Source organism: Aquila chrysaetos, chromosome 17 (assembly GCF_900496995.4).
Source record: "Aquila chrysaetos chrysaetos chromosome 17, bAquChr1.4, whole genome shotgun sequence".
In the NCBI taxonomy this organism is placed as follows: Eukaryota; Metazoa; Chordata; class Aves; order Accipitriformes; family Accipitridae; genus Aquila; species Aquila chrysaetos.
The window spans coordinates 20,400,418-20,422,872 of NC_044020.1; the positions used below are offsets into that span (position 1 = coordinate 20,400,418).

The 22,455-nt window shown below is 41.7% G+C and overlaps 1 protein-coding gene across 8 annotated transcripts in view; it reads right to left on the reverse strand.

The window, feature by feature from the left end:
* ITPR2 (inositol 1,4,5-trisphosphate receptor type 2) overlaps positions 1–22,455 on the reverse strand; it is a 273,890-nt gene that overhangs the window by 234,159 nt on the left and 17,276 nt on the right. For 7 of the 8 annotated variants that reach the window (XM_041118187.1, XM_041118189.1, XM_041118188.1 and 4 more), the window contains one exon: positions 2,980–3,050. In XM_041118187.1, the coding sequence (XP_040974121.1) occupies positions 2,980–3,050 (71 nt within the window). Of the gene's footprint in view, positions 1–2,979; positions 3,051–20,752; positions 20,759–22,455 lie in introns of those variants that run through there. The other variant, XM_041118191.1, reaches the window with a different exon arrangement.

Sequence of the window (22,455 nt, forward strand, 5' to 3'; positions counted from 1 at the left end):
ATATTACCAAAAAAGACCAAACATAGTCCTCTGATGTTAATTTTCAGTGTCAGTCCTTAGAATCTAAACATCTTGTTAGAAATATGCCTTTCTCATACTTCTTTGACTCTTAGGTCGTGCTCTAACCTCAAATCAACACCAGTTCAGCCACCAGTGATAAAAACATTGTAAACCATACAGAGAGCAGTTCCTATTACTAAAGAGGCCCTACTCTTCCTGCTGTTAGATGCTATTTTTAGTTGCTTATGTCTAATCATTCAATTAATCATTCATGCCTAAGTCTTCTTTTTATGTCAGGAACCTACTTAAAACAAAACTTGTTTGTTTTATTAACTTTGCAGTTTTAATTGAATGCTATTTCCCAGAAGATTCTTGGGGGGGAAAGTATGGTTTCTGTTTACATTTCTTGGTTATAAGAACAATATTTAGCAAGTCTTTTGCCGCAGTGCTCTTGAGCAGAGCTAAGAAATTTAACAAAGCATGGCAGGGATGTGCTTTTGCTTGCTCTCATAATACAGACACCTCTGTAGTACCAGGCACTAAATCCCAATTAGACAGCAAGTTTCTGCTGTGTTCTCAGCAAACCACTTGCTATTCACACACTTAGAACTTGACTTGTAAGATGAAGGAGAAAACAACTAAACAATGGCTTTATCTTTGCTGCAGCCATTCTCCTGAATGCCACTTGATTACACATACCTGAAGCAGCATGAAAATGCTACTAGATGAGGCCCGTAACAATATAGCCATGATGTTAAAGCATGGTGGGTTGCATCATTAAGGTGACAAAACTCACTTTTTCACTAATTTAGCTTCTCCTACAGATGTTGCAGTTCATACAAATTTGCATGCTACCACAATGCTAGAAATAGCTAAGCAAGCCACTTCAAAATTAAGTCAGATATGCGTGCACCCTAAACCAGAAAGAGGTAAGGAGTGACAGAAGAGAGGTTGGTGGAGCCAAAGGGAGCTAAGAGGCAGCAGTGAGGAGGAGGAAAATAGCTAGTAACAAGTTTTAGGGCATGGAGGGAAAGGGAGAAGAGGGGATCCCCAAGAAGTGGAGTATCTGAGTTAGAGGAAAGGAAAGGTTAGATGCTGTGGGCAAGAAGGAGCAGAGGCAACTAGAGATAAAGGGATGTGTTATGCAAGCAACAGGCAGAGGTTGCAATAAGGAACAGAGCCAAAACTGTCTACACCTAATAGAAAACATTCCCCTGCAGAAGCTGGAAGGCAACTCAGGAGTACAGTCCTTGCATTCCCCCACAGCAGAGAACAGCTGTATGTCTTGTCTGTGTCTCATCCCCTTCTGACATCTTATCTATGTACACATGTACTACTGCGACCACTGATGGCATGCCATTAGCGCTGAGAGTTCAATAACCTTGCACCCCGGATCAAAGTGCCCAGACTTCTTGATGCTGTTGAAATCAGGTTGGGTTTTTGGGGGGAAAACTCAACATGAACACTACCAACTTTTTCCTTCTTTGCCTTTTCAAGTTAGGAAAGAACATCACAGAACTGCAATAGAAAAACTCTACTGTACTGGAGTTATAAAATCAAGCCCTCAAACATTCAGCTCCTTGATTGCAGGCATTTGGATGTATTCTGCAATTACACTATCACATGCAAATCTTTTCCAGTGACCCCGTCTCATCTAGAAATTTGGATATGTTCTACTTTGGGAACACATCAGGGTGGTGAAGTGACAGAAATACTGTCCAAAGAATCCCCACCTGAAAGTTTGTGCACCCTGGAAGCTGTGAATTAAACATGTATTTGCAGGCAGCAAGAGGATGAAATCACAGTTATGTAGCCTGAAAGCCACACTGGAGAACTTGATCCTATCCCCATCTCTGCTGTAAAGTTATTCCATGACATCAGGCAAGTGACTGAAATTTATTACTATTAGTTTCTAAGTATACATCCTCACTTTCTCCATTTCCAAGATCTGCCAATGTGCTGAATGCTCACAGCTGGAACTGGAACCAACTGCTGATGTTTCCTGAATATATAATGGGAAAAAATCTTGAATACTCTGGGAAAGCAGAACTTCAGTCTCTCAATGTTTTAAATACAACTTTTTTTGCAATAATAGCATGTACATACAACAGTATAATAAACACTGGAAATAAAATAAGGTTAAGAATGTCAGTGCAACTCCTTGAGAAAGATATAAGCAGCCATGAAATGTGTTTCCCTTGCTCTAAACCAGGCAAGCCATAACTGTGTCTCGTAACAGGTCCGAATCCAAGCCCATTTAAGCCAAAAGAGGTCTGGATCAGGCTAGTAAGGCTCTACTTTAGCACAGCTAGAGCCAATGGCTTAAATCAAGTACAGACAAGACTGAGAGGTTTTATTTTCTTCCCTGCATATAAGCACACAGAACTTCTGATACCACAGGAGTATTTTTTAGCATTCAAGACATAGAAACTCCATGTTGTCAGTGCATTGCTGTTTTTTCCAATAAGCAAACCAGCAGAATTATCCAAATCCACAAGGTCACGTCTAAGAAAGTTGAGAAAAATCAGATACAATTTTAGGCAAAACAAAATGCTCTCAAAGTATTTGGGGATAGTCCTTAAAATGTTGTCTTATCTTTTAAAAAAATAAATAAACCAGCAGCTCAAGTAGTTCTGAACCTCACGAGCTTGTTTCCCATTTACAGTAAGAACAGGGCTGGAGCAAGGAGTTGGTCACCCAGCAGGGGATCAGCGTTCAGAGTACAGAACAGAGCGCCCAACTCTTGCACTACAAAAACATTAGTCCCTTTCCCCATGTTTGCCACCTACCCCTCATGCCTTTGCTGATTTGGTATTTAGTTCTCGAAATCACATTCCAGTTTGAAACTTTGGCAATGTGTTCACAAACCATGAAGGCATCTGGGAAGTTACATGTCTGGTAAGGCAAAGTGCCCAAGGAGTTAGAACATGCATCCATCGGTCTTTAAAAAAAAAAAAAAAATTATCCCCAGTTACTGACCTCTGAACTTCTTTGGAGGATTAGCAAGGTCACCTGCCTCTGGCTGAACCACACACCGGTCATCCACTAACCTAGAAAAACAAAAGTTACTACACTTATTAAAACATGCATTTGACATCAGTGTATATAAATGCAGAGACATACCTGTCACACCACAGAAGCTTACTCATTTCTCCAATTTAGTTTAAAGAAACAACCTTAGAAACTCTATCATTATGTTACTAAGCATAACCAAAAAAAGAAAACTCTACATTTTCCTTCAAGAAAGAGGATTTCTTCTATTGCACTAAATTATGGCCTATGTTTCAGATCCCACTTCATTTAAATCCGGTTGAAGTCCCTTTTGTTACACCGTGTACATTCATGTTACATGTAAAATTCTTGTTTTCTTTTGTTAGAGCCCATTAACCCTGAATCAGAAACAGTTTCTTTTTCTGCAGCTGTCAGATTTGCACAGCCATAACCCTCAGGCATAATCCAAAATTCATCAAAAACAGAGAGACTCTGAGCCACCTAAATGAGCCCTTGAAAAAGACCTCACATAAAAACCCTGGGAAGGCACAATTGTATCTGAGATGAGAAAGGATGTTTAAAGCACTTCGGGTTAGCTTGTCCCTACGCTTGCAAGCTGTCCCATGCTTGCAGTTTCCTGCATCTCCACTGAGGACTTTTAAGGGGATGCACAGTAAGCAGCCTTCACATGGGTACAGGAGTATATCACTGTTTTATTTAGAATTTTAACCTGGAATCTGATAAAGCACCCTGGATTTTAGTCTTTCAACATTCTGCTATTCTTCTTCACCATTTCTAATATTTTTCCTCTGAGGAGGCGTGTGGAACTAAGATTCAGCTCCGATCAAAACTCACAGGATCACATTTTCCTTTGCTAAAATGAATAAGCATTTATTTAATCGACTGCATAAAATTTAAATATATTTCTTACAATATTTTAGAAGTTAAATAAACAAGAAAATTAAAAAATATAAATTGTTAATCTTATCACAGAACTTCCTAAACATAAATTCAGCTTCCTTTCAGGAAGCATCCTGTAAATAATCTGCCTGTTTCAAACAATTATTCAGGAAAATCATGTTTAAGGACACACTACTGCCATGCCACTTCACACCAACAGTCTTAGCAGCATTTTCTGTGGGGAAATTGCCAAAAAAAGCACAATTTGGGTTCAGCCAAATTACACAATAGATGCATTCAGTTTTCACTCAAGCTGGTGAAGGCTTTGCATCTAGGCACAAGCGCAGCAAGACCAATCCCCCAGCATGCCCATGAATTTTCTACCTCTAGCAAGCTGACTGCTGACAAGCTGCCCACTGTGGTTGCAGCTCCCAGAAACAGAAGCAAAAACGATCAAGAATTTTGGAAGTCAGCAGCTCAGACCTCATAACATAGTTGGATGTAAACATGAGGTGTCACTGAGGAAGAAGAATTGAAGTCACAGTTCCAGGAGCAGACAGGGGACCTGCCATGGCCTTACGGAGTTGTGTTTTTCACAGTCCAGGTCAGGCCAGGCTTAACAAGAACAAAGTGAGGTTTAGAAAGCAGGACTTAGGAAGAGACAGTCCTGCACGATGCCCTTTGTCTATGATCTAATGGACCAAAGCTTCCTATAAACAGCACCTAAAACCTGGACTCATGGAAGAAACAGGGCTGGAAAGGACTATCTTAACAGAAGCTTTGCCAAAGGATTTTAACACCAAAAAGTACTCCTCCCTCAACAAAATCCCTCAAAGGCTTTATGAATGAACCCATAAGGTTTGGCCCTTAAGCACTGTCAGGATGGAGGACAGTATGTTGGAAGCTGAGCGTAATTCACAAGGAACAGCTTGTGTTCCTTGGTGACAACTTGTGCACCTGACAACTATAACTGTGGATGAAATGCAAAACTTCCATCATAACGCCACATCACTGTAACAAAAGCCATATAGAAAACAATACTTAAACAAACACACAAGACAAAACACACAAGCACACAGACTCTCTCATACATGTAACACTGAGAAGAACAAACAAGATCGTGCACACCCCCTGAGCCAGTTAGCTGCAGTGTTCAAACATGTTAGACTTCCAAGGCTCAGAAAATAGACATTAAACAATATCAATCACTTTCATTTAACCAATCTGCAGTCATTAGGAACCAAAGACATCAGACAAGACAAAGGAAAAGGGAACTGCTGCTGCTCCCATCCTACAGACACGAAATGACAGCACAGAAAGGTTAACTGACATGTGGCAGGACAGTGGCTTGACAGACCAGAAACATCACCTCCTGAGGCTTTCTCAGTGCCTCAGCTTCTGACACCTTTGTTTCTTACAAAGTATCTTACAACACAGGACAAAAATCTGAATAAAGTACTGCTTTGTCTATATAGCAGTCTTCCAACAATTTAATCCCCAAAATTCCCATATAATGACACTCATCCTGTATTCCAGCAGTATGTCCTTCGAAGAGTTCAGTAGCTACTTGTTTACTGTGGAGGTGCTTGTTGCGGTAGTGAAAGCCAAGTTGCATGTTGCACATGATGCAAGAATTCAGCCTGTTCTGTAGACTGGACCAGAAGAGGCTCTTCAAACACAGACCACTTCCTCTGATACACAATACAAATATTCAAATCCCACTTTTTATACCGAGCTGAAAGGCAGCTGTTGGTTTGTTACTGTAGCCTGCTAGGTGGCTGTGTAAAAAACGCAGTAATGCATGACCTTTGTAACCTGCAAACAATCCATTTGAGATGCGTGAAACCAAACAACAGGCTTCACTACAAAAGGCACTGGGCACCTGCAGCTTCTGTCAGACCACAGCACAGCATGTTTTAAGATCACTCACTTGCTGGTTTGTATAGGAGACCAAAGCACACCAGACAAGACTCTTCTGGTAAAGGCAGAATTTACTATACTATACCATCGAATTTGCTAGCTATTTAAATACCGATCTAAATTATTATGCCAATATTCAAGCCAATGTATCATCAAAGAAGCTTTGGCAAACTTCAAATGGTTTAATTCTTCAGCTGGACTGCAGACAATACTGCTTTGTACCCTCCATTGTCATTCAGTGCCTGGCAGATACTACATGACTGCATTTAAGTTTTTCATATGTTGGCAGCATATAAATGACAAAGGAGTTCCCTGCACATGTATATGATTGTTATTTGTGCAAGTTCTTCCCTGAACACAATAAATATCTGGTTTATGCACAATGCCTCCACGTAATTGATGCACTGCTGTAGTAATTAAGTTGTACAGTAGTTCACTGGTGGCTAAGATAAATCATCAGAAAAGTCAAAATAATAATTATGGCCCTGGACTTTATGCATGCCCCTTTGTATTCAGTAATTGCAGAATTAGGGTCTGAAAGTAACAACGTTCATGGGATTGCTTGTCTTAGATGCCCAGTCATTCTCCCACTGAAGCCAATGGAAGTTTTTCTACTCACTGCAGGGTAGTTCCTCACCATGCCGCTGCATGCAGCCAACCTCACAAACTAGCAAGTATTTAAGCCATTAAGACCTCACACACAGCACACAAAGCCACATTAAACAAGAATTTAAACTACCTAAAGCAATGCCTAGGAGTTAAGGTGTGCTCTCAGCAGAGGCAGGGGAAAAAAAGTAAAGAAAGGCAGTTTTCAACTCTGTTAGCATTAGCCAGGATAGTGCACCACATCACGTGAAGTGGTCAAAGCACGAACCTGTACAGAGTCCTGCACCTATCTTTCTCTCCCTTCCCCTTCATTTTCCCCCATCCTTTGGTGGGGTTAAATCTGTCCTTTCTCACCATATGCAGAGCCAGACATGTGTATAAGCATTCAATTTAGCAGTATCTTGCAGCAATGGATTCCATGTATAAGGTGGCACCTGTGTAAACGTATTTACAAGCAATTTCAGATATAGTGCCTCTCATTTTTTGTTGTTTCAGCAACAAAAGGACAGGATCAACTTCTCCCAATACTATTAATCATTTGCATTCAGAACTTGCCTAATATAAACAACTTCAAATTTTCCATACAGTTTCTAATATCGCTCCACTCCCTAGGCACTGAGCAGAAGCAGGGAACAATAACTTGCAATAATTCCCACTACGTCTTTCTACTGAGTACAGCAGCAGCCTTTGTAAGGACTTTCACTGAAAGAAAAAACAGAATTACTCTGTGAAGAACCAGTGGGGACTCACTGTGTATTTGGGGAAACAGGAGGAAGGATGCACCAATGGGAGGAACAGGACTAAACAGTAGCTGTATAACTGATAACAAAGGTATGTTGGCAGAAAAGACTAATGGTACCTGGGTTTTATGAATCATATATGCTGGATGAGCCTTCATGTCCTACAAGCTCTTCTAATGACCCAACACAGGCTAAAGGTAAAGACACCAAGGGTTTCTAGGAACTTGCAAACATAGCACAAAGGTCAAGGAATAGCTGTACAGTGATAATCCTAGAAAAATTGTTCACAATTATGAGTTATTTTAAATTTGCTACTGAGATACAGTTGCATTCTGGAAGAACAAAAACCACTGTAAGTAAAAAAATAGAAAAGGAATGATGATGGATTTCATTAATTTTAGGGCTCTCACATAACATAAGATGCTTTTTAGATTGTCCAAGAAAGCAGCCACATATTCATTTATCCTAGCTTTGTGTCTTCTATTTAAAAAAATATCATCCTGAAATGTATTTTGTCTCTTCCTATCAACAGAGACTTCCACTTTTCATAGCCAATATTATTAAGCAAAACAATACCTAAACAAACACACAAGACAAAAGACACAAGCACACAGACTCTCTCATACATGTAACTACACATATATGTGTGTGTGCGTAACTTGTTAAAAAAATACAAGACCCAGCTACTGATGTCTAACTATTATAATACCCAGGGATGAGCAGAACTCACCTCGGTACTCTTCACACATATGTAGAGTACTCTACTCCTCAAAAAGCTGAATAAACTAAGCTAGAGGCAATGTCTTCAATCTAAGACACTCAGTTGCTCAGCTTTTACTCTCGTAATGGTATCATCATTTCATTGATTTTCTGAGCAGCGTAAGGCCTGACAGCAACAGGAAGGGGGTGCGATGTTGACAACAGACACCAGCAAGAGGAGCTGGACATTTTAATTGCCAGTGGAGCCAAGCAATATCTTTGTTCAATATCAGTTCACAGATTGTGCTGAGGTTACATCCCAAAGACACATAACCTCAACACCCCCTTGTAAACAAAGGACCAGCCCTCAAAGCCTCCCTTCCTTTGCCCCTCAGACATCGCTTCGCATACACAGCCTCCTTATCAGAAATACTCTTCCAGAGCACCTTCCACCCAACACACTTCTTCCCTTCCTAACTGCAGCTCTCGCCTACAAAGCCTCTCCTGCGCTCCACATATCCCAGCACACAGTAACTGCTCAGGAAGAGAGGTGCTAGTCATATCACTAAGAAGCCAACCAATAACGAACAATAGGTTATTAAAATGTTGTTGCCCTGGAAATCAAGCATCAAATACCTAAGTGCCAAAACAATCAGGTCCACCCAGTTCTTCTCCACGTCCACCCACTTTTCATTTCATTAAGCCTCTTATCAGGCATCTAGGTCAGCCCACTTCTTGCTTGCTTCAAGCGGTCTCCTGCCAAAAATCTACAGTCATCATACCTCACCCTTCCCAAAATGTCAGTTCATACTCCTTTTTGACTACCAGTCCCGATTCAAATGATTTACAGCTCTATGATTTAGCTCCACTGTATGAAATTTGTCCTTTTTCCTGTCTCCTTCCTTTCCAAAGCCAAATTTTTCATTATCATTTTTTCACATCTGCAACCTTTCAGGGTCTCCTACATTAACCCCAGCTTCTACAGAAAATACAAAGGATCTTCCTTGCACTTATAGCAGGGCTATTAAGCCTCTGTACCATTTAGGAAGATTCCACGTTAAAAATCCCTTTTGATAAATGGGAGGATTGCAGTACACAATATTTAAACAAGAACTGCACTACATGCCAATGAGGTGCAGCAGCACAGAGGGAGACTAGAAAGTCTGACTCCCGCCTGCCTCAAACTTCAGCAATTTTATCCTTTCCTTTCTGAACAAATTGTAATTGCTACAAGCACAAAGCTTAACACAGGTTGAAAAAAGCTATTAAATGAATACCCCTACTCTGGGAAAACAAACTTCTATGCATCTAAAATATTCCAAACTTCTCAAAACGTCTTAAACAGCAGACAAATTTCACCATAAACCATCCTCAGTGTAAAATGAGAATGTGGGTGCATTTTTTTCTCAGCTACACAAATCAGGAACACTCAGCCATTCTCACCATGATGAAAAATGCTTGCGCAGGTCACTTGGAGTTGTATTACCAAATGCCATAGAGACAGAAGGGCAGAAAGCAAGATACCAAGCATATACTGGGAAACGAAACAGCATGTAAGTAGGCAGCTCCACATTTGCACTAACAATTGCACTAATAATCAGCCCTGAAGTTTTTTTCCTTATCTGACAGTGCATTCATATATTCTTGTAACCATACCTGCAGGCTTGCGTGTCGGAGGAGAAAAAAAAAAAAAAAAAGGCAGTTTTGCCTGTTCAATTAAGTAATCCAGCTATAAATCCTGAATGTCACTTTGTTATTCTTTTGTATTATATTATATCCAGTCATGCTTTTAGCTTGTAAAAGCTTCAGAAACCTGTTCAGTAGAATTTGTTTATCCCCTTTTATAGTTACATTTACATTTAAAACATTGTGCAAATTAAAATAAATTATAGGAACAGAGTTAAAATAAGTGATTACAACAGAATAAAGTGTTATTTGGAGATTACAGTGGAGGGGAGAAAACACAATTCTTAGTTTTTAGTCTCAGTTTTGCAGTTTTCTTGGCCTGCATATTAGGTAAATCATTTATGCACAAGGAAAATGGTACTGAGCTTACCTCAGGCATACTAATTTTTGCCAAGTAAATAAACATTCGCACAGTATTTCAAGATCCTGACATCAATACAACATATATTAAGGCCCTTTTCACTGGTGCCAAGCATACCTATTTTCTGCTGTCAAACGGGGACTTGGGAACTGGCAATTGGAGGAGGTTTGCCAGCCCACCCCACCCAGCTCATTCCCCAGTCACACAAAGTCCTGCTACACTTCTCCGAAATGCTGGTGCTCTGCTCCCAGGCTTGTTTTGGCTTCAGTCTGTCTCAGTACCTTTGAAAAACAAATTACATTCCCATAAAACCAAGGAAATGTCTGATTTCTTCCTTTTGTTTTTGGTTGTTTGGTTTTTTTTATAAATATGAAAAGTAAAACTCTATCATACAAAGATGTTGTGATAGCCTAAAGGCATTCAATAGAAGAAAATCTTGCACAGGAAAACATGAAATTTATATTAAGACATTCTTTTAAAGCTAAGAAACAGAAAGGATAAAATGAGTATTAGGAAAGCTTTCTGAAAGCAGTAGTGGCTTGCAGAACATAGATCCACTAACAATACGCATCACCTGGGAGATGGGACAATTTTTCCATTACTAACATTTTCTTCGTTGGGTGAAACCTTGGCTCTCTTTGAATTTACTGGCAAAATTTCCACTTACGTCTGTGAGGCCAAGATTTCACCCCAATGATCCTACCTAACCCAAAAGTGCCTGGGGGGGGGGGGGGGGGTGCGAAGTGTTGTTTAAATAAGAAGCAGCGTCAGCACCGAGTGCACAGCTATATTGGACACTTTTCAAAAGGAGGGAGCCCACCACCAGCGAGCTCACCGCTGCCAAACCAAGCTCGCCTGGAGATGGGGTGGCAAACAGCATGCCGGTGGCCTCAGTTCAGCTATGTAAGCGTAAGGTGTCTAGCTCAAATCCATCATCTGAGATCCTTTTTCAGCCAAGACTGAGAGACAGACACCTCCAGAGGGCAATAACAACCTACTCTAGGGCAGATGTGTAAAATAGGAGGATGAAACATCATCTGGACATGGCCTTCCCCTCTCCCTTGTCTGTTGGCTACTTATGCAAATTTGAGACAACTACGCTTTGGCAAAACACATTAAGTGAGACACCCAGCCATCTCAGGACGGAGGTACTAGCGTTCTGCAAGCCTTGTCTCCTAGTTCAACCTGAACGCCTGGCAAGTTTTCTTGTGCCTGGCTGAGACACAGATGAGAAACCGAGGTGGACCTGGTTGAGATATTCCTCCTGCCCCCATCCACCTTCCTTCTGCGCACCCCTCAGCAAAACAACTGATAACACTGCACTCTCGGAGGTGCACAGTCACTGCCGGGTTTCCAAAAAACAGAGGAAAAATGTTACGTTAAGGTGCCTACACATAGAGTACAAAGAATAAGCATCTCTTGAAGCCTGCAAAGTCTTTCACGTAAAAGATAGACAGCGTGACCCACAGTATATATTCAAGGGGGAAGATCTTCACGCTGATGCAGTTTGTCTGAAAAGATTCCAGCCACTGAAGTGTGGTGGAACAAAAGAGAAAAACCTTCCTTCAGGTTCAGTTAAGCTTGCTCAACTATTGCTCACGAGGACAGTTGTGACGGACCATTTTAGTTAACTGTACACAAAATGAAGAAGGTAAAGAAAGCTGAATTAACAATTAAAACTTTGTTAAAACTGGAAATTTGATCATGTCAAGACAAGACTTGTCTTGTGGGACATTGTAGAAATGAACATCCGTATTAAAATACTGTAGTTCTTTGAGCATATTATCATACATTAAAATCCAAAAATGTCATCAGCTGCTCAACAGTCTATTTGAAGTATTATCCCACATACAGTATTCAACTGAGGCTTTATATTCATGTTCTTCAGGGCAGAGGCCACATACCACAAACGTCCATGATAAACTCCAAACATTCCCTTTATTTATTTTAGGAGCATCTAAGGCGTCCTTCATCAAAGTTTTTAGATACAATCTAACTTATGCAGCTCTTCTACTTAATCCTTACTCCAACTAGCTACATACTGAATGCAAATACTGTAATAAGTCTAGGATTTGGCCCAACACAAACACAATGCTTACTTAGAAATAAATCAGAAAACCACGATTAAAGACATAACTTTAACTCTGCTTGCTTACACCTTACAACTGCCTGTAACAGGTCTGCCACTCAGCTCTCCCAATGTAAGAAAGCACGGATGAAGTAGAATTACTAGGTATATTGACATAACATACATTAGAAACACTGACACTGTGACCACTGTTAACTAAAAATGGGATTTTCAGGACTATGCGAGCCTGCATCTTTATGTGAATTTTAGGCATGTGGTTCACTAATTAGTCCCTATCAGACTGAGTAGCTTAAATTTCTACGGTAGATAGTGACCTCAGAAAAGAGGTCCTATTAATAGCATTACTGGTCTCAAAATCAAGTAGACATGCAAAACTCACTGCAGGGTTACCTACTGAGCCAGAGGCAGCAGAGCAAAGCTAGCAGTAGAGAGAAAATAATCACAATCAAAAGAAATTCTACATTCAGCTTGCACCAGAAGAATTTGTGCTTTTTGCTCAGCTTTGTCTATAGCTACATTGCACGTATTTGTGAACATCCACTTGAAAGGACTGTTTTGAAGAACTGCGTGATAATGAAAGGATTCAGCAAGGCTGAATTTGCCACTGTTAACACCATTTAATGAAAACAGAGAGAAAGGTTTACCCAGAAAAATACTAGTGCGAAATGCCAATATCTGCCCAGTGATCAAAAAGTGACTTCATCACCGAAAATGGTAATGAAGGCATTCACACCTACACATCAAAACAGCAACACTTACTGTATAAAGGAAGCATAAGCAAAAGGAGAGAATTAGGAAATTTACATTTGCCTGAAAGAGCATAGTGTAAAAACATTGTTGTTTAAGCTGACAAACCAGGCTCAAATGCTACTGTAAGGTCTCTAATGAACCTCAACAATTTCTGGGACAATAACATATATATAGACAAACACATACATACACAAATACAAATCATCAATCCTGCAAACACAACTTGGAATCTAGATCCTGGAAATCAAACCGAGTTCCTTCTCTTCATTTTGTAACATAAACAGTGATAATCCAGCAGACCAATTGATGTCACACTAATGTAATAATATGCGTGGAAAACACTTCTTAATCAAAATACTGACATTTTACCCATTTTGCAGTGTTTATTTCACACAGCAATGGCAAATCTTATGTGCCTAACTTTTTGCTAAAGTTACAAAAAAAAAAAAAAAATCCCCTTTTTTAGGCAATAGATACCAAAATACTCTATATTACAAACTTTGTTATATGTCAGGATACCCAATGAAGAAAGGACTCGCCTCATTTCAGAGGACTTCAAATGGTGACAAGTCCTGAGCTAGTGTAAACGCGTGTAATTCCACTGATGTTAGTCAAACACCACTTTTCCACAGCAGCTAAGCATCTGCTTAGTGCTTTTTATATTCTTTCTTTAGTGTATCTTCCTTTAGCTGTCCCAGAGGCTGTCTTCAAGGCCGACCAGCACTCTTGTGCCACCACAATCATGCAACACAACTTGGGACCCCACCAGCCGCGGCCCCCTTCCACATGGCATGCTATATCCTGGCACCAGGGACAAACCTCGTCTTTACACTGGGAACATGAACTTTTCCCAACCACCTTCTTGCCGAGACAGCACTCTGGAAGTACGGCGCTACCTGGTTTTGCTTTCAGATAAAAGGAGACAGCTCTCAGTTTAACAGCGTAACCACCATCAACCTTGTACCCAACATGTAATTCAGCTCCCAAAATCCTGCTGCTGGTTTCAGCGTTTACTTCTGCCTCCAGGGACAATGACTTGGTTTGCAGGAATTCACTGAATGAGGTCTGCTCGCCCTTTGATATGTGTCCAGCTCTCACTGATGGTAATGAGAATTATGCACAGTTATTAAAGGATAAGAGAGCACTTCGCATCAACACGTGTTCCACTTCTCTCAACAAAAGATTTTTTTTTTTTAATTTTCATTTTGCATTGATAAATGCTTACAAATTTTTGCACCGGGGCCAGGTATTTTTGCATATTCTCTTTGCTTTTCTGTTTCTTCTGCAGCAAGTTAAAAGATACCTTCCAAACAAAAAACAGCTGAAAAATTACAGTGACTCTATTTACTTGTTTTTAAACTGAGCAGAGCCAATTTCCTACTGGGAGAGATCATTTTGGGAGCTGTTCCAGATTCTCTCAGAGCTGCTTTCCCAGTTGCTGGGAGCAGCTCTCGGAGCCTTTTGCCACACCTACACCCAACCTGTACATGCTCGCTTAAGAGAGTTACACATACCAGTGCTAAGCAGCAACCTGAAGAGGAAATGCTCGGGAATGCTCCTTCCACGGGGGAAGGAGTTGGGAAGCAGGAGAGTCAAGAAACAGCAGCCATAAGCAAGACGGCAAAATAGTAGCTTCTGTGCAGGTCTACAGGCATGAAGGTAAAGGTGGAAAAAGAGCCAATGCATTGCTGTGCTACTTGTGTGAATCTTTCATAACTGGCCTTTTAAAATGGGAAAATGCTATAATAAGCAGGTTCAAATGTCAAAACTGCTTCAGATCTTTCTCAAATTGACCACCATGCGGGTTGGCGGCCCCTCTGGTTTTAACACAGCGAGGCTATACACACAACAGCAAATTTAACCTGCCCGAGAACGCTCCCAGGGTCTGAGGCCAAGCAGCACGGAAAACCCCGCATCTACCTCAGCAGACCTCAGCATTAAAACCAGGGTGGCTGTGCACTCCAGGAGGAGCTTCCAGGAACCCTCCAGCCCCATCTCTACACAGGGTCCGGGGACAGCATTAGTGCCAAAATCACACCAGGAAACACTCTTAGCAGTTTGCTAGTACAGACTATTGCGTCCCAGCACCCCAGAGCACATGTAAGCACGTGTTTGTTTATTAATACAGACATAGCAGAAAATTTTTTGAAAATGGTCTCATCCTTGACCTAGCGCTTCCACCTGCTCTCTCAGTACTGACATTAAGCTGAGCTGGGACAGGATGGGATTTGTATCACGACATAAGTATCAGAGCAACGACTCTGCTGAACACAGAAGAATGCTTATTCTCAGGCTGTGCTGTCAGTTGTCCAAATGTTATATCACCTACTAAGGTGTGTCTTAACAACAAGCTCTGTTACAAAGAAATGAGTTTGGCCTTTTACATTAAGGCCCTCCCGTTCTGCAGCATTCTTTTCAGCTGAAGGAAATGCTTCCAGGTCTCCTCATACAGTTTATCCTGACACCATAAGACAGCAAAAATGCCTGCAAATAATCACTTTCTATTTGGAGAACTGGAGCCCTTTATCACTTACGTACACTTACTGGGTATTAACTGGCAGAGAAACAAAGAAATCGTGTCTTCTAGAAAAGCCTGCACTTCAGTGATATGGTAAGTGGAAGAATGGCATCTACTTCATTTTTCCTTTTAAGTGCATTACTGCTGTAGATACACTTATTAGTGCTCATGTTACAATTCCATAAAATCCATGGGTTTTAAAGAGGTGGACTATGTTTTACCTGGGAAACAGGAACATGGTTCCTCCTTCTGGATCAGTGAGTGGAAAGCACTGTTATTCTCAAACACAATCCAGGCACACACAATGCACCTTCTCCCTCCTGTGCCAAAGTATATACCTCATAAAGCAAAGGCAAACCAGCTTGAGGGTTACAACTAACTCATGTTGCAAAAGTTTTCAAGTCAAAGCAATCAACTCTAGAAGAACTGTGATGGTCACACATTTTATTCCAAATCTTGCAACTTTTGGTATCTTTTCTATCAGTCTACTTCCTGATGCTGTAGGAATATATATTAAAAAACCCTCTACTTTCACTGAAAAGGAGAAGTGCATGTGTTCCTTGCTGTCACCACTGCCCAGAGAAATGTGAAAAATGGCCTCCAGCTCTGAAAGCTCAAAAACCAGAAGACCAAGAGAACGAATCCAGGCACGAGTACTTTTTTAAAATCTCACGATTTTTCAAACCCCTCTCTTTTGTTTGTGGGGGATCTGAGTCATAATTTTCAGAAACAAACAGGAAGCACTGCAGACATCTCCAAGTATTTCCTCTCTCCACCCTCCCACCCACCCCTCTTGTCTTTTACTTCACTTCTGGACACTTTACTATTCCTTTTGCTACGTCAGCAATGACATGGCGCTGCTCTACGCCGGCTCCAGTGTGCTAAGGTGCAGGAGACCTTCTTTTGCCCACACCAGAGGGAAGGGTGCCCTTCGTCCCCTCAACAGGACAAAGCGAGGCTTTCACGCGCAGCCCCCTTCCACAGCAGCTGAGAAAGCGAAGCCCCTCCACCATGCTTCGCTCCACTGCTGCCACCGCAGCCCGCAGCACCGCGTTCGCAGCCCCTTCCCGGCAGCGAGCGAGGCCTCCCCGGCCGCTCTGCCCCACGAAGCGCGAGCTCTGGGGGCCGGCAGGGGCAGAAGCCGGCTGTCGGGAGGCCGGCCGCTGGACATGACCCCCCCCCCAGTGCCTCCCCACGGGGGAGTCCCGCCGAGCGGCCCTTGGAGCAGAGAAACAGGATGAAGAAGCGTTAGAAGGTAACGTGCCGGGAAAGCTTTTTTACCTCACTCGGTTTATTACAGTGCTTCCTTTCATTGTATGCATGGGAAGAAAAAAAATCATTTCCCCTTCTCCCCTCACCACCAGGGCCGGACCTGTCACACTGCTGGGCAAGCAGCTGGGTAGCGCTGGCCGGCAGGAGATTTGCGGAGGGAGGACCTCGGGGTCAGCTCCGCTGCTCCCAGAGCAGAGCCGCGGCTGCAGCTTCCCAGGAACTGCCGGGAGTTTTTTAGCTTGCCCTGACACAGCAAGCAGTTTTCGATGACCGTGGGTGCCCAACACGTGTCCTCAACCAACACGTGGGTGGGGAAGGGGCAAAATCCGACACGTGAGAAAGGCAGGCGTTGGGACAGCACGCTGACAACGCTCCAAGGCCTCTGGGAGACGAGGCGCGAGGGGGCAGGAGCGAGGGCAGGAAAAACAGCATGAGCGGTGACCGGAGAAAAGAAAGGACCTGGTCTGCAGAAGACCATGCGGCTACCATGAGGAACTGGAGCAAGGTGAGAACGTGGTGGATGACGGAGCAAGAAGTCACCATTACTCACTCCTGCATGACCAACTCTTGACCAGTGTGGTGGGGACCATGGAGCCATCTTTCCCTTTTCGGAGACGTCAGCTCTCTCAAGCTACTCTTTTTTATTTTCTTAATGGAAAAAAAAAAAAATAAGTGGGATACATTTTAGCAGCCCTTCCCAGGAAGAACGCGTTCTACCTTTCAGGGTACTTTGTGTATTCCATCTCCTTGTGTCAGTGTACCGTCTTAAATGCAATTACAGGCAAGCCTGAGATCCTGAGGTTTACATCCATGCCACCCTGGTTCCCATAGCGACTTTGACCGTAGCAGCAAGGCTGCCCTGCTACTGGACAGTTTCCCTGCAAGGGGAACCTGGACACGAAAAAATCATACCAAAGTTCACATCTAGTTTCAAGTTAAATAAACTAATTGGTGTACACAGTCCCCATTTAAAAAGTCCTGCTGAAGTCAATCTAATATTGTGCAATTATATTCAGCACAGTAAAACTATTCTAACCTTTTCCTTATCGCTCCACAACCCTCTTGGACACATTATCACAAGAAGTTAACCCACCGCCTGGCACATTAAGATTAAAAACCCGCTCACTGCCTTAGCTACGATTCCCTATTCATTTGTGCATAGCAAATAATACTACTCAGCTATAAGCTGATCTGAAAAGATAGTACAGCACCCCACCCAAAAATCAGCTCCATTTTTATCACCTTTCCAGATTTTATTACATAATCAAAAAGCCAATTGACTATCTCTGTGGTGCAGCTTTGTGGATGGTTACACAGTTCTTCAAGTCAAGCAGCACCACATTGTCTGGGATAATCTCATCCACTCACATAAACAATTAGTCTGCTATATTTTGATTAACACTTCTGTTTAAGAGGACATTGAGATGCTTCAGCCTGAGTGGCTCAAGGTCTGGCCTCCTGCTAAAACAGAGATGCTCTTCTTGAGCTTTTTCTCTGATTGGAAATCATAGCTGCCAGCCTTGCCCCAAGTACCTCTCTGAAGCAGAACTCTCTATTATTTTCTGATTTGACACATGGAAATAAAACAGCATGCATTTAGGTGACACTTCTTTGAGTTACAAGACTCATAGATCACAACATTGAATAAAAGGAGTAAATTGACCCAAACACAGTAAAGGGCAAAAGTAAACATTGAGCTAGTTCATTCATTTCATGTTACAACCTTTCAGAGCCTGACTGTCTCTAGGCAACAGTCAACTCTGTTCACACAAATCACCCACTAAATTGTTTAAGTATATGAAGTCCTACTGCTTAAAGAGACCTAAGAAGCACTCATATAAACTGTTTTGATGGTGAACAGTGATGTGCAGCCACTGATAAAAAAATGGCTTGCAGAGTAAATGTATATCCACAGCCTCAGTGGTTTGAAAAACTATTCACCAAGTCAAAAGGCACGATAATCTCTGATACCACGGTTTACTCACATATAAATTCTTCCATCAGTACAGTGCCCTAAATAAGACATCAGAAGTTAACTGCTCTCCTGTGATCCATTAAGATATAAACAGATATTGGTTAAACCTAAATGGATAATCTTTCTTGGAAAAATGGAAAGCGGAGACAATGATTTATTCCACTGATGTATGTACTGCTTGCTACTCTGGCAACTTAAAAGGAGTACAAATTGTTCCTGCACCTTGCAATGCACAGTTCATCTCGTTGGTCTGCAGCTTTGCGTTAGCAATTATGTGAATTGGAAGTGAGCTTGAGCCTTTGTTGTTTTTTTCCTAATCTTCAATCTGAAGAGGTTTTAGAACATATTTTTGTTTATTTTTACGTTTCAGGTTTAATTTTTTTTCTAGGAAATGAGCACCAAAAATAAGTATTTGTTTGTATATAAAGCTCTGTGTTTATACAAAAAAAAAGTTTGTATCTAAGGTGTCATCCTGAAATTAGAAAAAAGTATCACAGCACTTACATTCATCAAAGTTGTGTGTAAGTTACCTGCCAACTAACTTTGTACAGATCCTTTCATAGCTGTGGAGCAGACTTTCAACTGGCATTTGGATCAGATTCTCTGCTGACTTCGGCAACACAGTGCCCAGAAAACACCTGAGCAAGCGCTCAATTCACCACCTGCAAGGGATGGCACAAATATCCCACTTCCCCTCCTGTCAGCACATGGTAGCAAAGATGTCAGAAGTAAAATAAGACTTCGCAGCACACCCCAGCAATCCCCTCTGGCCAAGACCCATTTGAAAGCAGTTGCTTCCGCATTAGGGCCAATATGAATCAGAAATCCAGACGCACAGAAATTCATCTGGTCACTCAGGTGCCAGTTTAAGGTGGGAACACCAGCCTCCAAAAAGAAAATCCATCATCTCCAGAACATAAAGAGCCACTAGACAGCTGGGGCAGTGTTGAAGTCCTGTCCATTGCCTCTCCTCGGAGAGTTCAGCCTTTACAGAAAGGATCTCATGTCATTTACATCTATACCATTAAAGAGAACCTGTCAGCTTCTTCCAGGCAATCCTCAGTCCCTTCACATGCACTGTCTCTCCCGAAAGATCCTACCTTCAATCTAGGGACTGGGTAGTGGTGCAGTCATCAGCCTCCTGAGATAAATCCCTAATCTGGGCAAAGACCAGAGCACCTCCTCCTTCCTGCAAACTAACGGGAAACCAAAGCTCATTAGCATCCTGAGACTCAGGCTCACTTAATTTTTCAAACTACCCTAGAAGCAGAAACTGTGCATAATAAGATTGACTCTTTAGTGGTAACAGATAATCACATCATGATTTGTGTTGTGTGGACCCCTTACTGCTCAAATTTTCCCTTCAACATCCTCTCACCAACCACACAAACTGCAAGTGCTGTAGCAGAAGCAGCATCAGTGGTGCAAAAGATACCCTGAAGCATGCCACTGCCAGCACAAACTGTTCTTTCAGGATGCCAAAGCTCAGTAATGGGGACAAAATGGGCTTCCTCCACAATTGATACAGTAGATTAAATGCTGGAAACAGGGGACCACAGTGAACCACCTCAGGCTGCATAGCCCAGAGACCAGGAGCAAACACCACACGGAAAGAGCTATCAACATACTTCACTGAATGCATAAGAAAACCATCCTCCCTCTTCCCCTCTTCAACTAGACTAAATAACCTACCCCATTTCACTCAGAAGAATTCAGTCCCATTTTATATGGAGAAGGACCAAGAACTTGAAGATATTTAAGGTCCAGCTTACAAAACAGATCTATACTTCTGGCTGCAAAAGTCAGGGAGAAAAAACTATACCTGTTTTTAAAAGAAATAATGAGTGCCTTCACTAATCCTTAGAAAACAAGCACTCAGATCTGATCCCTCAAACTACCATCCCATAAAAACATCCTGTTCTTGAGCAAAAACAGGCAGAACATAGAAATTCTAAAACTCCTTCAACAGGTAACATCAGCCACCAACCTAGATACCCACAGCCAAGGTGCAGAGGATTGCAAGTGCAGTATTTGAAGATACGTGAAGACACTTCGTCACTCGGGCAAGTCTGGGAATACAGTATCTTTGGTATCCTCAGAGGACTGAAGTGATTGGAAAGAAGAGCTGACAAGGTATTTTCAGTCCTTTTGGGCTAAAGTGATAAAATGCCTCTAGTTCTTCTATGACCTCTGCTAAAGCGAGATAATAGATGAAAAGCAGCTACTGAAAAAAGCATTCTTTCACCCCAGCTTGCTGGAAATCGTCATTCTTTGATCTAGACATGAACTTGGTCTCTTTAGTCCATGCACTTATAATAGTCTAGCTTGTAGTGACAACACATGTGTCTCAACTACATACAAAAAGAAGGCACAAAGTGCAATTGAGACTGAATTCGCCTTGATTCGTTATGTCTCACTCACATCCAGTCAATTCCTGGACTCCATACACTTTCCTCTAAAAATGTGCCCAAGAGATGTTCATGTTACCAAATAGGCTTGAATGAGCTTTTCCAGTCTAATGTTTGATCTTCTGCATAGTCCACATCACCACAAAATTTCTTTATTATAAAGATATTTGCTTTATATTGAAACAAAATAACTTCTGGAGTATAATTCATATTCTCATCCACTCCTGTTTTAAGTCCCTGAAAGGCAATTGGATATAGTGCCCTAATTTCCTTGAGTCTATAAAGTAAGGCAGTTGAAGGTATGAGTCCATAATGATCCTTTCTACCACACCCATCAGACTGTGGGCACACTGAGATAGTGCATCTTTTATGGAAGCCTACAGTCACAAAGACTTAGCAAAATACTTTGAATTTAAAATTTTCCTTTGATCCATAGATGGCTTACTCTTGACTCTAAATCTACAAAAATAACTCAGCAAAGTCTGTTCTATTTCCAGTGCCCTTTGGTGTCTCACTTCACAAGCATCAGGCAATTTTGTGAAGTCATGACTATGTCAATGGACAGTCATAACTATCAGTTCTCTGGCAAAAAAAACTAAGCTATTCAGCAACACACTCCATTGATGCCACCACAAGATACTGTTGCACTGGGGCTCGCTCTATCTTGCAAATATCACATTTCCTGCACTGTTTTCCACATCCTGCTTACACTTCACCAAATCATACTTTTTTCAAATCAGCTATGACTCTTGTAGCCCCCCCCCAATTTCAGCAGTTTCAAAGCCCCAATACAATTTCTGAACGAATATAACCTCCTATGTACTATCTCATGTCTTAACTCCAAGCTTCCCTTGTGCGACCAGAAAACCTTGATCTTGCCACTCTGAGGGGATGCTACACTTTAAGGTGATTGCAAGAGCCAATTATCTCCCCAAATGCTCTCCTGGGAAAGCTTTTGGCTGCTCTGAAGTCCATTCCAGGAACAATACATTCTTCAAGTGGATGATTCAGGAGGTTTTTGCAAGTTAGGAAAAGGAAAGAAAAAGTGATCTCTTTTTCAGCAGAGTCATTCCTTGAAATAATCCTTTGATCTTCTGCCTAAGGCAGTATCCCCGACTAGCCTCCAAAGAGTTCATTTGGGCGAGACATCAAGGTCACCCCGCTGCTCCCAGATCTGTGAATGCCTATGAAAGCACTGCCCTATTAATTCCTACAACCAAATGGTAAGCTGTTCTCAAGATGCCTCAGCATAGTCCTGACTATGTACTTCTTCCATAGATAAATGACAATGAAAATGTCTGAAATTTTAAGCACCAACAGGAGTTCTCCCCAGGTAGTTAAAAAATTTTATCATACTTTGTCACCTTCTAAACTCTCCTTTGTCTTCTCCTACCTATGCTACCTGGATAAGTGATCTGCTAGATCATTTCTAAAGTCCAGTTGAGCTGACACTCAAACACAAAGCAATCCAAAGCTTTCCTCATCTATATCTTGTGGAAAAACAGATCAGAACCACGGCAAGTATATTTCTGACCATCCC